The sequence below is a fragment of the Stegodyphus dumicola genome, chromosome 7 (genome assembly GCF_044657685.1).
Source record: "Stegodyphus dumicola isolate Sdum_Otavi_A_Nest chromosome 7, ASM4465768v1".
NCBI lineage: Eukaryota > Metazoa > Arthropoda > Arachnida > Araneae > Eresidae > Stegodyphus > Stegodyphus dumicola.
The window spans coordinates 141,687,197-141,703,612 of record NC_140774.1 but is presented as its reverse complement, the minus strand read 5'-3'; the positions used below and the strand labels follow the sequence as shown (position 1 = coordinate 141,703,612).

The 16,416-nt window shown below is 32.1% G+C and overlaps 1 protein-coding gene across 1 annotated transcript in view; it reads right to left on the bottom strand.

Annotated features, from left to right (window-relative positions):
* LOC118187339 (uncharacterized) overlaps positions 1 to 16,416 on the bottom strand; it is a 217,669-nt gene that overhangs the window by 5,607 nt on the left and 195,646 nt on the right. The window contains exon 2 of the mRNA XM_035357535.2: positions 7,902 to 8,034. Coding sequence (XP_035213426.1) covers positions 7,902 to 8,034 — 133 coding nt within the window. The remainder of the gene's footprint in view (positions 1 to 7,901; positions 8,035 to 16,416) is intronic.

Genomic DNA, 16,416 nt, shown 5'->3' with positions numbered 1-16,416 from the left:
CTATCCTCTAATAAAAGTTTTAGGAATTGAAATTGAGAATTAAATTTTGGATTCATAGCACAGTTATTGCTCGATGTCAGATCTTATCTTACTGTTTTACAGAGAGTCATTGTTTTGAACCAGCAGACAAACAGTAAGTTTGATTAAGTATCAAATACAGTCGTTTTTCATCTTAAATTCATTGCGAAACTCCTAAAATTAATAAAACTCTTGGTAAATTCCAGATAGCTACGCTTTGAGAGATAAAAGTCATTACCAGTGATAACAAAAATGAACGAAATTCTCGTAAATAAGATCATTAGACAACCAAGGGGAAGTGCTCCCCATGCTGACGTCACTTACAAACAGAACAGGTAAAAAACGAAGATACAAAGAAATTATTTTTTTTTTGGAGCAGATTATGAGTCAGTGACGTGACACAGCAGCAAACTTTTAGGTATAATATTAAATGATCCAAAATCAAACTGTTATGTCTGCTAGAAAATTGCTTTTCTATCATATATTTCAAGTCACTGAAAGTATTTTTCGCACTTTCCGAAATAAAGAATTTAGATTAAAAATTAAATGTAATGGGAAATTTAGGAGAGAGAAGTTGTTCTTGTCGCATCAGCATTGGGCCAACATTTCCAAAACTCTATTCTTGCTAGGAAATAGCACTGGATAAAATAGATGCAAATATGAAATAAGGTTAAAATAGCAATTTAAAATAAAAAAAGTTTAAAAACTTTTTAACAGGTGTTTGAAATGTATTGCGATTGGGATATTCTTCTCTTTTTTATTGCAGAAGAAAATAAATCCTACATAGTTTTTCAACACAACTAGATATTTTAACTACATGATTATGAAAATATGTCTACAAATTTTTAGAATGGTATTCTCAGTTGACAATATCCATAATAAAATTTTGTTTTAAGGGATTTTTTTAAAAAATACTGTAGTTTAGAAGGGAACAAAATAAACGAGTGGCTGAATAAACTTAAGTTCTCAATGAAAATAATACTGGGATGAATTACATTAGTGACCAGAGTTTTCATTACATATATAAAACTAATCGCATTCCATCAAGTAACCAACCATTCAGATTTATTAAAAACTTCTAAGAGATGTTTATAATGTTTTCAAAAGCGGATATTTTATGCTGGCAAAACAAAAAGTATTGCGATTGAGGAAAATAATTATTGCAATTCTTGTGCGCAATCTCATTTCAGTCAAGTTGAATAAATAGTTTCTTCTTGAATGACTAAATCTACAATAAACGTAATCAAAGAGGTTACAAGCTGCCGTTTGGTATTAATTTATAGCGAAATAATATCATGGGGAATTTTTTCTACCATTTTTCTTTATCTTAACCAGTTTGAGCAGCTCATTTTAAATATAAAATTTTAGGTTCTCGAAACCTTTACTTTCTGGGAAACTAATTTTTAAAAATTGCAAGTTGCTTAGATTAAAATGGTTTCAGTGGTTAACTGAAATCTGCATACCAAGATCAGATTAACAATTTCTTTTTAAACTAAAGATTTTATGTTTTTAATTAATTTTTTAAAACTATTTTTCTTAATTTTTTATTTGGAACTTCGAGGTATTAGATTGTAATCTAAAGTTTTCACTTCACCATTCTTTTTCCATGGAATGAGAAAAAGAAAAACATAATTGCCATTATCGATTTAAATTTGATGAATAAATTTCTGAAATTCAAATAAAGGCATAATATCATAATAGCATATAGGATATCATAATAGGTATAATATCATAGTAGGATCTGTATTTTTAAGTTTCATTTAAAAAAAATCTCTGAGATGAGAAGCTGTTGACCTAACAGAAGCAGAATCGTCAAATATAGATTTGGTAAACTTGCTGAATGTTTTACAGATAGAGAATATATGCCTTTTGGAAACCAATTCAACAAACTGAAACTTATTCTAATGGACTTGGACAAATTAGTATTAGAAAAGACTCTCCTTATGTTCTGTCCATAGCTACCCATCGTAAGGTCAGTTTGAATGCTGGTATAGAAAGTGACCTACTACTAATTTTCATAACAGAGCAAATCGTATTAAAAAAAGATTAAATGCGAAAACCCTTACAATTTTTTTAAATCTATAGAGATCTACAGAAATTCCTATAGAATTTTACATGTAATCCTAAGTAGACGGATTTCTCTAAAAATTATGTAGAAATTTTATAAGCTTTTACAGAAATTCTATAAAAATCTTGCTCTACAAAATTACGTAGAAATCTTATAAAGCTTTTACAGAATAAAATTCTATCAAAACGTTGCTCTACAAAATCACTTTTATCACTTTTTTATTTTAATTTTTTTATTTATTTTAAAAACCTTTATCACGCTTGTATAGAACAGTATTCTATAAAAATTTGCAAAGTAAAACTGCAGTTGAAGTTATTCGTAATTATTATTTCCTGATGTTGATATAACATGTATACGAAAAAAATAAACACTCTTTACTCATAAGAGTTGATAATATTTTGTGCAATGTTTTGTATGATATTGCTTATAAAAAAATGAAATCTTGTAAAAGCGTGAAATAAATTTTAATAATAAAATTAGTTAAAAGATTAACATTATGCCTCTAATTATAAAATTTTAATTCTTGAAATGAATGCTTCTTTTTAATTTCTGAAATGAATACTTTTCATAATTGCGTATGTAAGATACAGATAAGAGAAAACGTTTCTTAATTTTTTTTAATGAATTATTTTAATTATTGCATATGTAAGATAAAGATAAGAAAATAGTCTTTTCTTATGTATTATTTAAAGTGCATTTATTTTTATACAAATATTTTTTAATCAAAATGTTATTGGAATTTTTATTCGGGAAAAAAGTCGGAGCTGCTTCGAAAGTTTTCAAACCCTACTTTCCATGTCATAGATCGCTTCAAAATTTAGACTAGAAAATTCTATTGAAAAATAAAAATTAAATTTTTAAAATTAACTTTTTAATTAATTTTAATTAAAGTAGATTCTTTTAAATAGCAAAGGAAAATTTTATCGGTTTAAAAATGTTTTCGGTTTAAAAATGTAAAAAAAAAAAAAAAAAAAAAAAAAAAAAAAAAACCCTCCAAAAGATTCTATAAGTCCTTTCATTGAAAATTAAAGAAAGAAACTTGTTTACTTCATTATGGCATTATGGCCTAATTTTCTATAAACTGGATCTGATATTTTCATTTGAATTCTATAAATTCTATACAAATTATGTCACATTCTGTACAAGAGACCGTTAGAAACTTTGGAAAGATTTATAGAATCTCTGACAAATCTGTGTAGAATATCCACACATATTTCTATAAAAATCTCTCTATATAACTCCTTAGAAGCTACAAGTACAGTAAGACCCCGCTTAACGCTGTTTCGTTTAGCGCTGTTTCGGTTTAGCGCTCTTTTATTTCAACCCGGGGATTCCCCGAAATTATGCGCTGCGCTAATCCGAAATAGTGTAGTTGTGTTTCTTGTTTGGTGCGGTGCTGTACGGACGCATTTTAATCATTTGAAACATTTGTTGACATTATTGTAAGTATAAATTTATATAATATTATAACGATCAATACAGTGACAAATATTATGATCTTTAGTTTTTATCATGGGTGATAATAAAAAACAAGAAAAGAAAGCAACAAGAAAAAACATTTCACTGGAAACTTAAATGCAAGTGATTAGAAGATTAGATTCTGGTGAACGTCAATCTCAAATTAGTGCTGCATTGAATTTGGCAATTTCAACAATAAGGACGATTCTTAAGAATAAAGAAAAAATACTGTCATCGGTAACTGCAATTACGTCAAGCTCTGCACTAGAATTACCGGTTCTAGAAATAACATTATAGAGGAAATGGAAAAACGACTGTCTATATGGATTGAGGACGAAATTGAACGCAATATGCCATTAAGCCAATCTATCTTAATAAAAAAAGCTAGAGGAATTTTTAATTACATTCAGGCTGAGGCCAGTGACATAAGTGAAACTTTCGTTGCTAGTCGAGGAGGGTTTAATAAATTTAAACGTCGAAATAATCTACACAATATAAAGATTACAGGAAAAGCAGCAAATGGTGATACGAAAGCGGCGGCTGAATTCCCAGCGACATTAAAAACAATAATTGAACAAGGAAACAATCCTCCAGAATTGGTTTTTAATGTTGATGAAACAGGCCTGTTTTGGAAAAGAATGCTAAAACGAACATTTCTATCCCGTGAAGAGAAACGAGCACCTGGATTTAAAGCTGCAAAAGATCGCTTAACCCTTCTACTGGGTGTTAACGCAAGCCAAGATTTCAAATTAAAACCACTACTAGTTTACCACTCCAAAAACCCAAGAGCGATGAAGGGCATATCTAAATCAACTTTACTTGTAATTTGGGAGTCTAATAAAAAATCATGAATAACTATGAAAATTTTCCAGGATTGGGTTCACTGAACATTTCTGCCAGTCTGTTAAATTAAAAGACGAAATTAAAAAACTTGAACATAGAGCACTACTATTAATTGATAATGCTCCAAGCCACCCAACAAATTTATCAGACTTAACAACATGCATTCCAGTTGAAGTGGTTTTCTTGCCGCCTAACACAACTGCCTTAATCCAACCAATGGACCAAGGCGTTATATCCAGTTTTAAGGTTTATTTCTTGAGGTGAACCTTTAAACAGATGTTTGAAAAAACAAACGGAGAAGAGAAGCAATCAATAAGAGAATTTTGGAAAAATTACAATATCATAAATGCTGTAGAAAAAGTAAACCTTTCTTGGAATGAGATAACAGAAAGATCTTTGAAAGGAGTATGGAAGAACATTTGGCCAGATTTAAGTAAGAGCGAAGACATTGGACACTCTGTCGATATGGATGAAATAGTGGAATTAGCGAAACAAACCGGTTTAGATGAGGTAAATGTGGAAGACGTCGAAGAAATAGTTCAAGAAACAGCAGTCGAAGAAATAGTTCAAGAAACAGTCTTTCTAATGATGAGCTCAAGGAATTAAATGAGCAAGAAGAAAACAAAAATATTGATAGGAGTGATTTCGAAGAAGAGCAAAAAGAACTTTCGATGGCGTTTCTAAAAAGGAGTTTGACCACTATAACTGAAATTATAGACCAATTTGTTAAAAATGATCCAAATTTTGACAGGAGTTCAAAAGCAAGAGGGGGTGTTATAGATACTTTATCCACTTATCAACAACTTCTAACAGAATGCATGCCTTCTTGACAAAAAGGCAGAAAATTGGAAACACAGAATAGACTGAATGATCTGACTGAGAATTTTATTTGTTTTTACAAGTATATTCGTTTATATTGTTTTTATTTTTGTAAGAAATAAATATTTGGTTTTATTTTTATTAAAAAAATTATTAAATTTAATACCTAACCAATTATCTATCCATCTTCCCCTAACTCCATTATTTCCATGTTAAGATATCCTCGTTTAGCGCTGTTTCGCATTACGCTCTACTTTGATGGAACGTATCCCCAGCGTTAAGCGGGGTCTTACTGTACAGTTTTATAAATTTCTATAGATCTCTGACATAGTTTATAGGAAACTGGCCATAATTCTGAAGGATTTTAAAATTTAACAGCGGATATTTTTTTATAGAATCCGACACGATGTTTTCATTAGGTAAGCCTTTATGACAGAGAGAGAATAATTTTGTTCACTGACATCGCTTAAAAAAAAGGGGGGGGGAGAGGCTAATCGAAGTGGTTTACAAAATCTGATAGCTGGAGTTTACGATAATGGATCTATATTTTTATTTTTCGTGAAGAATTTCAAGCTTGGTTTGCCTGATTCTAAATGGATTATCCGAAAGAAGCAAGAAAATGAAATATTCTCACCAATATTGGGATATAATCATTACGATTATATAGATATGATGGTTTGGAGAGGAATAATAAGCACTGAATGAACTCCTTACCTTGTATTTGCAGATAGATGTATCTCAAAGATTTCTAGGGAGATTCTTATGGTGGCCTTCCATATCTATAATAATATCTTCATAGTGATCAATGGCTCAAATTCTAACTCATTTGTCACACTCGTTTCTATATTGATTATTTCTGATTATTATTTGCATTCACAGATGGCACCACTAGCTCTGCTTCTTTTCCTTTTTTTCTTAAATCTCTTTTAAAAGAAAATTTCCATTCTTAGATGGCACCACTAACTTTGCTTCTTTTCGTTTTCTTCACCCCCTCTCTTTTAGAAGGACCGCGAACAGTATGTAGTACGTATGCTCTTGAAACTTCGTAAGTCTATTTTTCTTTTTAAGGTAATTGCTCTTCATTTAGTTGCAGCTTCAGATGGTGATGGTGTTTGAATCGCTGAAAACTCTCCAACTAAAATAAAATCTATATCAGTCAACACCGTGTTTTTTTAGACCCACAAGAGCATAACGGAAAGAAGTAGCAGAATATTTTCTAGAAGCGGGAATGAAAAAAAAATCCTTAATTCTTAGCTGGTTCAAGAAGCATACATAGAAATGCATTGTTACCAAGGCAAACGATTTGATACGACTATACGTTTTTGGACATACATTTGAATTTTCTGGTACACTATATAACACAATATATTCATTCATTTGAGATGATCATAAGCAACTAAGGTTCTGTAATTTGAGGTTTAGTTAATATATCACGTAAAATAACGAGATCGCATTTCTTTAAACCTTAATCAGAACTATCGAGATGCGAGATGAAATAAGAAATGTTTTCAAGAAGTAAGCTCGTTTTAGGAATACAAAGAAACACTCCCAGAAATTTGCTACACAGAAGTATGCTATATCTTCCTCTCATTCTAATTGGTTCTTTTTTCTCCTTCCTTTTCTATTAAAAATTCAGGTGCTAGCCCAATTCCTCCCCAGCATAGTAAAACACTGTAACTATGTACGCAAAACATAACGTAACTGCTGCGTCTTAAAATCTCCGATTCAAACCACTACTAAGAGAAATGCATTTCTCCAAAACTTTTCTTGCTGCAATGTGCGTTAATAGATCTGATAATAACTTGCGTCGATTTAAGTTGCTAGTATAATGGAGTCATCGTAATAACAGACCTCTGGACCTCTTCCAGTGTGACTTCGTGACAGCTTCGAGCTATTAGAAATATTTTCAAAAGGATGATGGTTTCATTCGGATGACAAGGAGAACTGAAAACAGAATGACAAAGTATGTCACGTTAAATAAATACGATTGCTTCGGTCATCCGACTGGAATCCTTTAGAAAGGCATCCTAAAACTTGTAGAGTCATTAGGTTATTTGAAACAAGGGATGTGAAATTGTACAATATTCTCGCCAGGACTAGAAAATTGTGCAGTGCCCTCCCGGGACATGAACCTGGACCTCTCGAACACATGTCGAGTGTGCTACCGTTATACCACTAAGGCTTGCGGAAAGGAGGGAGAAATACCTTATAAACTGATTCATCTACGGAATAATTATCATATTCAGGTAGAAGCTTCTAATAAATAGAAGAAACCTAATCTTCAATATAGTCCTGCGGATCAACTCCTAATTCAGAATTTAAAGGAAGTCTGCTTAACATCAACAGGATTGTTGAAGAAATTCTCAAAACAAGTACTGAAACAAGTTCTGAAACAGGTAAAGCTAGGTTGATTGTTTAATACTTACAAAACAAATTTGACATGAATGAACAGTACCGGTTTAAACTTCTAATGTCTTTTACGTATCTGAACGAAATTTCATATTGGATGGCAGTTATATTGTGACATAACCCCCTGCTCTTTCGTGAATTCTTTGTGGTGCCCTTTTATCTCTGAGATAAGCAAACGGCAACGCAAACATCCCCTTTTAACGTGTATTCGTGAATGACATAAGTTTCTTTACATCTTGGTATTAATGAGTTCCTTTATTAGTTTTGATTAAAGATCATTACTTACTGTGACATAGATGACAGCATCTGTCGATTGTTCTGGAAAAATAATTTTGACAGTTTGGTGATGCGTCCTCTCCCTGACGGCTTTAAGAGCGCTGGGGACTAGAGTTCCATTGCACAGACCGCCCAGCATTAACCTAAATAAATAAATAAATAAATAAAATCTTCCGAGAAATACACATAAATATTAATGGTCAAATTATTAAATCATCACAACTTCAAAAATCCTGATTTTAATAAATTGCTTAAATTGTTTATATATGCAGATTTATTATTATTATTATATTTATTATTATCATTTATTGCATTTATGCAGATTCTTCATTATTTATTTCTTTAAATAAAACACAGAGCGAAAATATTTGGTGGGAACGATCTGAAAAATGAAACGGACATTTAAAGTTTTTAATACAAAACGCCAAAACGAAATTAATAGGTCTTCTGGGCTAACGCCTTTTGGGCTAAAAAACCAAAATAATTAAAAAAAATTGGAGTAATTAAATTAAAACCTTGCAAGACTACGATGTGAGCCTTCAGGAAAAAAGCTGGCTAGCTGTATGAGAATTTTATGGTTTTTCACATAAGCTACTTGAATATTAACAAAGCTAATATGTTAAGAGAGTACCGATGAGAAAAACTCAAAAATTTTAGTAGATTTACTTATAAAGAAAGCACTTTGTACCTTCAAACTGAGAAATCTGATATTCTTCTGGACGAAACAAAATATTGCATAGTGACACTCATGTACCAGGATGACATGCGAATTATAGAATACATCACTATTTCACCTCGGCATGGAATGGCTTTTTTCCAAATCAACAAACGTCTTCAAGAATTGTGAACAGAAAGAAATTAAGAACGGTATGCTGAGAGATAAGATTCAATTGACAGGAAACACTATTTCCTTGATAATTAAAAGGGATCAAAACTTCTAGATCAATACAGAACTAGTAAAATTTCCAATCATTGTGAAAACTGTAGTATCCAGAATTAATGAAAAGAATAATCATTATCTGCAGTACATCAAAACACGTAATATTGAAAAAATAAAGTTAAGTTTTTACGAGGTATTAAAATATTGGATATGAATAGAATCGTTCCCGCTATTCTAATCTCTTTGGTGGTAATTGTATCAAAGACAAGCTTTTCGATTAGTAAAGCATAAGAAAATAATGCAGTAAAAGTGTTTCAAATAATAGCACAAAACTGTAGCAGATTCTAGAGAAAAAAAGTATTACTAAATAAAAAAAAATTGCAATTAAATATCAAAATCAACATCTACCACAAACATACAATAAACTGTTAAATAAAGAAAAATATCTGAGTCAGGAATCTTTTTTTATAACTACAAACATGCGCTAATAATATGGTATATTAGGTGATCCAGAACTCAATAAGCAACTATTTTTTATTAAATAATTTTCTTGAGAAAAATTTTAATTACGTTATATCTATTTAACAGGATCTTTCCTTGCAATTCTGAATATATGGCTCTGTTTCACTGTAACAGATCAACATTACGTCTATCTCTTAAAAGACAGCATTTTACCTAAACTAAAAAAACAAACTTCGTAACATTCATACAGAATGGAAACATCACTTACATTTCTTCTTCTGTAACCAACTTTGAGAAAGAATTGAGTTAGAATACGACATCTTTAGCATGAAACAGTACTCCTAAACAAAATTTTTGTAATTTATGGGGCTACTAGAAATTAGGAGTATGCGAAAATCATTCGCCGTTAGTGGCAGTTTTAAATGATATAATGTATCGTATGTCTTTTAAGAAATGCTGGTTCTACCACGCATAGAGAATTTGGCTCCTTTTCGGGCAGTGCTTAATAACTCTACTAGCTGAAGGCTGCGTTGTTAAACCTCAATTTATCTGAACTTTATTATTATTAACGTACTGATTTATCTGTATCAGGCAAATAAATCAGTTCTAAATAATAATAATTTATATAAAGCTTTATAATAAATTAAGCACTGATTTATCAGAATCAGGCAGCAATATTTATCTTAAGATAAATAACCTTAAATTTATCTTAAGATAAATAATGCTACGCTCAATTTATCTTTCGAATTTCTCTGTTCTTTTGCCACGCGCCGTCTCGCCGAGGAGAGCAACGCATTATTTACATTCAATCTGAACCAACAACATGCCTGAGCGTTCAGCTTGATCTTATGTAACATTGGATGTAACATTTGGAAAATAGAAAAATTATCAATTAATAGCTGTTATTATAAGGTTAGAAGCTGTGCATTTTATCCCAGCGGCAATAGTGAAATATGTGAGTATATAATGTACGCGGAATAATTTATCTTGTTTCGTTTATTACGTACTAGGCAGCTCGGTTTACTGTGTCACAGAGTTGGGTGTAAGGGATTTTCGTGTTTTTTTCTTCGCATAAAGAATTTTTATACTTTCGAATACGAACTTTCATTACCCTAAAATTCATTCTTCATTCTTCTAAAATCCTTGAATAAGGTCTATGTATAAGGAAGATAATTCTCAGATATGATAATTTAAAACTCCATTGATATGATAGTTTACCTAATCTAATGTTAAAGAAACGCAGGAAAGACACTAAGCGAAGAAAAATCATTGTGAAACTCCAGAAGTCAAATCTGAGAGCACATGCTACAAAAATATGTTGCAATTATTCTAGGTAAAGTTCGCTGTTAAGTCAGCAGAATATATGTTTTTATTTTCTCACAGAATCAAGGAAATTCAGATTTTTAGTGAATACAATGTGTCACAGAAAGGTCGCGGGAGTAAAGTGTTTATTTTGTAATCTGTATTTCTATACGCAGGCATAATGTATAGAATCACAAGGTACGTACCAGACAGAATAGTAATAGTAGTAAATTGAAGTTATTCAAGATAATCGGATATCCAACTGCTAAATGGCTATTTCTTTCTTCTAGGCCAAGTAAAGTTAAACGTGTTGCCAATTTATTAGCCCAAAGGCGTTCAGATATGTTATTAATTTCGTTTTGGCATTTTGCGTTGAAAACTTAAATGCGTTGAATCACTTTTCAAATTGTTGCCATCAAATATTATCGCCATGCATTATATTTAAAGAAATTAAATAATGAAGAATCTGCATAAATGTATGTATTTTTCTCGCTCTGTGATAAAACAATGGGGGTAGAGTAGACTTTAAGGTACCTTTTGTATTATGGTGGAGTATTATGGTGAAGTTGTTGTTTGATTTATCGCCAAGTTGTTGTTTCATTTATGGTAGTCTGAGTAGTTGAATGTTATGGAAACCCTATTGTGACGTAATCGGGTGCATGATTCTGGGAATTTTTTAATCATGGGATGTTTTGTAAGCGTTTATGTGGTGTGTGTTGGTTTCATTCTTTAGACGGTAGAATGGCCGAATGTAGTAAGATTAATTTGAAGTTTCTGTACAACTTGGAGCTTTAATTGACTGGTGTGTAAATGAAGGTTTACTTAGTAGCCATTATAAGTGTCCTGTATGTAGGAAGGATATGCGTCTAGTCGAATGTAAAAACCGTTTAGATGGATTTGAATGGGTTTGTAGGAAGAAAGGTTCAGATGGTCACTATGTGAAGCGTTCGATCAGAAAGAGTACCTGGTTTGAAAAAAGTCATTTGAGTATGATTTATATTTTGAATTTTACATGGCTCTGGGTGTACGAAGCGAATTCGAAAATCATGGTAAGTGAATATTTGCTTTTGGTAGTGCTTAAATGTATAACATGTTTTTCCTTTCTTATGTTATTTTATTGAGATTATGTATTTTTGTGTGCCTATATTGTAGAATTTGGGGCTCCTTTGACTTTTTAAGTGAAAATAATATCGATGTGTACATGGACAAAGTAAAGAGAGTGCGCAATGCAAGTTTGCGCAATTCTGGGAATTTTTTTAAAGTGAAAATATGTCGACTTGTACATGGATAAAGTTAAAAGAGTGCGCAATGCCATTTTTGTGCAATTCGAGGATTTTTTATTTAAGTGAAAATAGGTTGACGTGTAGATGGATAAAGTCAAAGGAGTGCGCATTGCCATTTTTGTGCAATTCGGGGATTTTTTTTAAGTGAAAATAAGTCGATGTGTACATGGATACAGAGTTTGTGCAATTGTTTGTCTTGTTATTTCTTTGTGTAGCGGCGATTTTTGGAGCAAAAATTGCCGTCATAGCCAAAATAACGAGTCAAAGATTTGCACAAAATCGGTATCCACGTACCGCCAAAAATCGCCAAGTTTCGCCAAGGGGTACCTTAAGCTATACTTTTACCAACAACGGTACCTAGATCCATCAAAGTTTGAATAACAAAATTCTTCACCCGAATATGGGCATCTGTAAGCCCAAATTTCGTATTTGTTTTATTATCGATGTCATATTTTGTAAAACTTTAGCGAAATTTTGACTAACAAAATCAACTATTTCAAAGCGAGCAATGGTAACACTGTACGAAAAAAAAAAAAAAAAATTATCTCCAGCACGCGAGACTGTGTATCGGAAATTCTAAAGATATGCTCTTTTTAAATTATTTTGTGATATTGCTGTTGAATTGAATTTTATGGTTTAAGTGCGAAGAACATGATATTTAATAAATAAAGGTTATAAGGTTTATTAAATATCATGTGTTAGGAAAGTGGAAGATAATATTAAATATCATATTATATTATCTCCCACTTTCTTAACGTGCCTTGGTGGTATAGTGGTTCTGCATGCTGGGCCGGTACTCCAGAGGTCCGTGGTTCGATTCCCGGCGAGGGCGGTTGCTAATTTTTAATCTCTCTGGCCTCAAAGTTACCTAATGTCTCTACAACGGGACATACAGAACGTCAAAAAAGCCTTTTCGAGCTTGTGAATTTTTCCATGTGTAACGTGTATACTAGCTCGTTTTCCTTAGAAAGCCCATCTGTCCCCTCAGAAAGATAGCCTTAGTATGCTTTGCTGTAATCAAAGGAATCAAGCCAGACCTTCGTGACAGCTAAATTTTACATTTTGCGTTAAATTTAACCCATTACCTTTTAAGATAGTTAAGAAATTAGGAATCAAATCTGAAATTAATGTGATATTCGCTCGTCAGGTTATGTAGTTACTGAGAGCTCCTTCTTTGATTACTTGTTGAGAGTAATCCAAATATAAAGCAGATGATTAACAAAAATAATGGCAGCTCTCGAAATACGTATATTGATGACTATCATCATTTATTATGTACTTCGCCTACAAATTTTAAGCCCATAAATGTTGCTGACTAAGTTTATGGAAGTTTTAGGAAAATTCTGGAAAGGCTGCCATAAGTGTTGTCATTATCATAAGGGAATGCAGCTGTAGGAAATAATAAAAATAACTTGCATTCTGCGAACACTTCTGACGTGTTTGTTCCGAGAAACTAATCTGTTACATGTGGGGAAGGGAGGTAGGACATATTCTCCCTCCAAGATCCATTCTGAGTTTCGAAAGTGCGTCATTTGCTTCAAACATAAATTACCCTCTTTAATAGCGTGATGAGATCATAAAGGATAGATACCCTTTGAGAGTTACTTTTTCGTAGTGGAAGGAAATCTCCTCGGTATAGGGTGATAATGGCTTATGTTCACACTCGTTTAGGAATGGCTGGAATGTAAACTGGCTTTTACATTAATTTCTTTTGAAATTTTGAAGCTGAAATGTGCTGTTTGGTCGATATTCCTTATTTTGAACCTATCTTCTCAATGCACTGTTACATATTTCAAATACATATTATCTTTTCACAGAGCTTGAATTATCTATCATACTTTTTGTGGCTGAAGTTCTAAATTCTATATTCTTTTTAAATAGTCGATGTAATACACCCCCAGGTTTGCCCTTTCTTTGTGGGAAAGAACCCAAAACCATTTTCTATTTCATAAAGAATTTTTATGTGAGAAAATGATCCTAGCGATAACCATAATAGCTTCCTTTTTTGTTACGAACCTCCAGGAGCGATCAGGTTTATCGTTGTGATTATTTATGATGTTCCTGAAGAGCTTTGTGGAAAATATTGACCTTTATTTATATAAGAGTCAGTTTTACTAAATAAAGTATTGTAGTTAAACGATTCTCTTGAAAAAAGCTGATGCAGTGCTTTGATGCTAAAACAATATGTTGCTGACAAGTTATCAAGACAATTTATTTTTAGTAGATTCTATGATCATAAATACAGCGAAATGCCGAAATCTGGGCACTTACCAGTAGAAAAATATAAGTTAATTGCAACGAAATTCATTGAAATGTCATTATGGGAGGTAATAGCTACAAATTTTCTCAAAATAAACTCTTAATTCATTTAAAAAGGAAACTAATAATTATTGAAATGAGAAATATAAACTTTTCCGAAAAAAGTTTCTTTTAAATCAGATTGCTATACTTGTAGTGCTGATACAAACTATTTATCTTTGGTTTGATTTCTCTCTCTTGGTTACGGACTTAACAATCAAGTGTTCCGTAAAATAAGAGTGTGTATCTTTAATTAATCTGCTTTCAACTAATGAAATTTTTATTTGTATAGTTACAGGTTAATGGAACTTAAGTATAAATATTCTGTTCATTGCTTGCCTTGAGTTGTTGCTGTGACTTACCTCACTTGTCTGACCTAATCAAAACAAAACCATGAACTTTATCGTGGCAAGGAGTACAAGACAGCATCTTTCATTGGTAAGAGCTTTGAGCACTATACAAGTGACAGTCCAACTTTTTCTTATTTTCCACCCGAATTTTGAAGAACAGCACCCAGAGCCGGGTTCGAGGGTTTTCCGCCCCTCTTCCCCTACCCTCAGCCCCTCGAGATGACTTTTGGCTTTCTGTATATTTTAAGCGCCCCAATGCCGCACAGATGCGGTACATTTATAAACATCTTGTTGTTCCAATAAAAAGAAAGATTTCTAATATAAAATTTTGGCTTATATTTATTACGCATAATTGGCCATGTATAATGTTTTTTTCTAAATTTATGCTAACATAATCTAATATTTGCTGTTTTATGTTCATAATTAAAATTTTTATTACAGCTGAATATAAAATATAATTTTATAGGCTTTTAATTAAAATTAAGCTTTTATAGTATATAGTTAATTAAAGAAAATTAAGCTTTTATAGTAAGCTTTTATAGCTATTCGTTTCAAATAGCATAGTTAAATTTTCTTCTATGTAATTTCTGTAATATCTACATTTCTAAATTTATTTTGATCTGCACGTATATAATCGCGATAGTTAGGCGCTCGTTAGTTTTCTGAAATTTAACAGAATAGTGACTACCTTGCGCTTCAGTAAAACAATAGGTGATTTCGAATTGCCTATTGCTCTTTAGCCTTGTTATCATCGGGAGTACAAGGAAATAACAAGTACATTTTTTTTGTAACATGCCCGCATTACCACCAGTTTTGAAGTCCTGAAAATGAAACATTGTTATTGACAAATTCTCTTCAACAACATGACATAAATAAATATCACGTGTAGATGCCTTAACGGTTTGGCGAGGAACCCCCGAGTGCATATATTTCAAAGATGTTCTGTAGCCACCCTAATATATGTGGAAGAAGTACTGGAACCCCAAATTAGACTGTTTAGGGGTGCTGTGAGCCCAGAGGATTTGCTAATGGATGACAATGCTCGGCCTCATCGAGCATATGTGGCGTCAGAATACTTGAAAACAGAAAATATTACTTGAATGGATTCGCTATATTACTTGCCTGACTTGAACCTAATTGAGCATTTGTGGGATGCCTTATGGCGCTGAATTTCAGCTCGTCAAATCTCTTCTCGGATTCTCCAGAAGCTTAAAAGTGCACTGTTAGAAGAGTGTATGCAACTGCTTAAGATTTAATCAACACTTTTGTAAAGCCTCAAGATGTCTTCACTATATTGAAGAAAAATTTTTCCCAAAAGATGGGATTTAGTTTTTCCATCATTTTCCAGTTTCCTTAATTTCCGAAATTTCAGTATTATGCAAATAATCAATTGCGAAATATTGTAATTTTTTTAACTAATGCTTTTGTACAAAATTCTATTAATAATTTCTCATTAAGTAGGAGTTACATTTTATTTCTGTTATTATCCTCTAATTTTGATGATCATTGTAAGTATTTCAACCTACTTTAATACAACCCATGGATTTTCGAGATAAAGGCTGATTAGCACAAAAGTTAAGAACAACAGTCTTTACGGTAGTTTGTGGAAGCTAACTGCCTTGCTTGTGACGTCTGGCTTAAATTCGGGCCTAAAGGGTGGATGTGTTGGGTATTTTTAACCCTTCTGCGAGAGCATCGTAAATCGGATTAGCATATGTTGCATCATGAGCAACATCTTCGATGATGCCATAAATGAATTAGCAGTAGCTTCGATCATTATTGGTCCACTGTCTGGCTATTTGGGAAAAAAATATTACTCAAAATAGGAAATTAAGTTTAGCGAAAAAGGTTTATGACAACACTGTTGCCACATTCTGAAAGAAATAAATACATAATTTCAATATCGTTGTATACATCCTGATTCATTACTTTATGGCGTTAATATGTTTC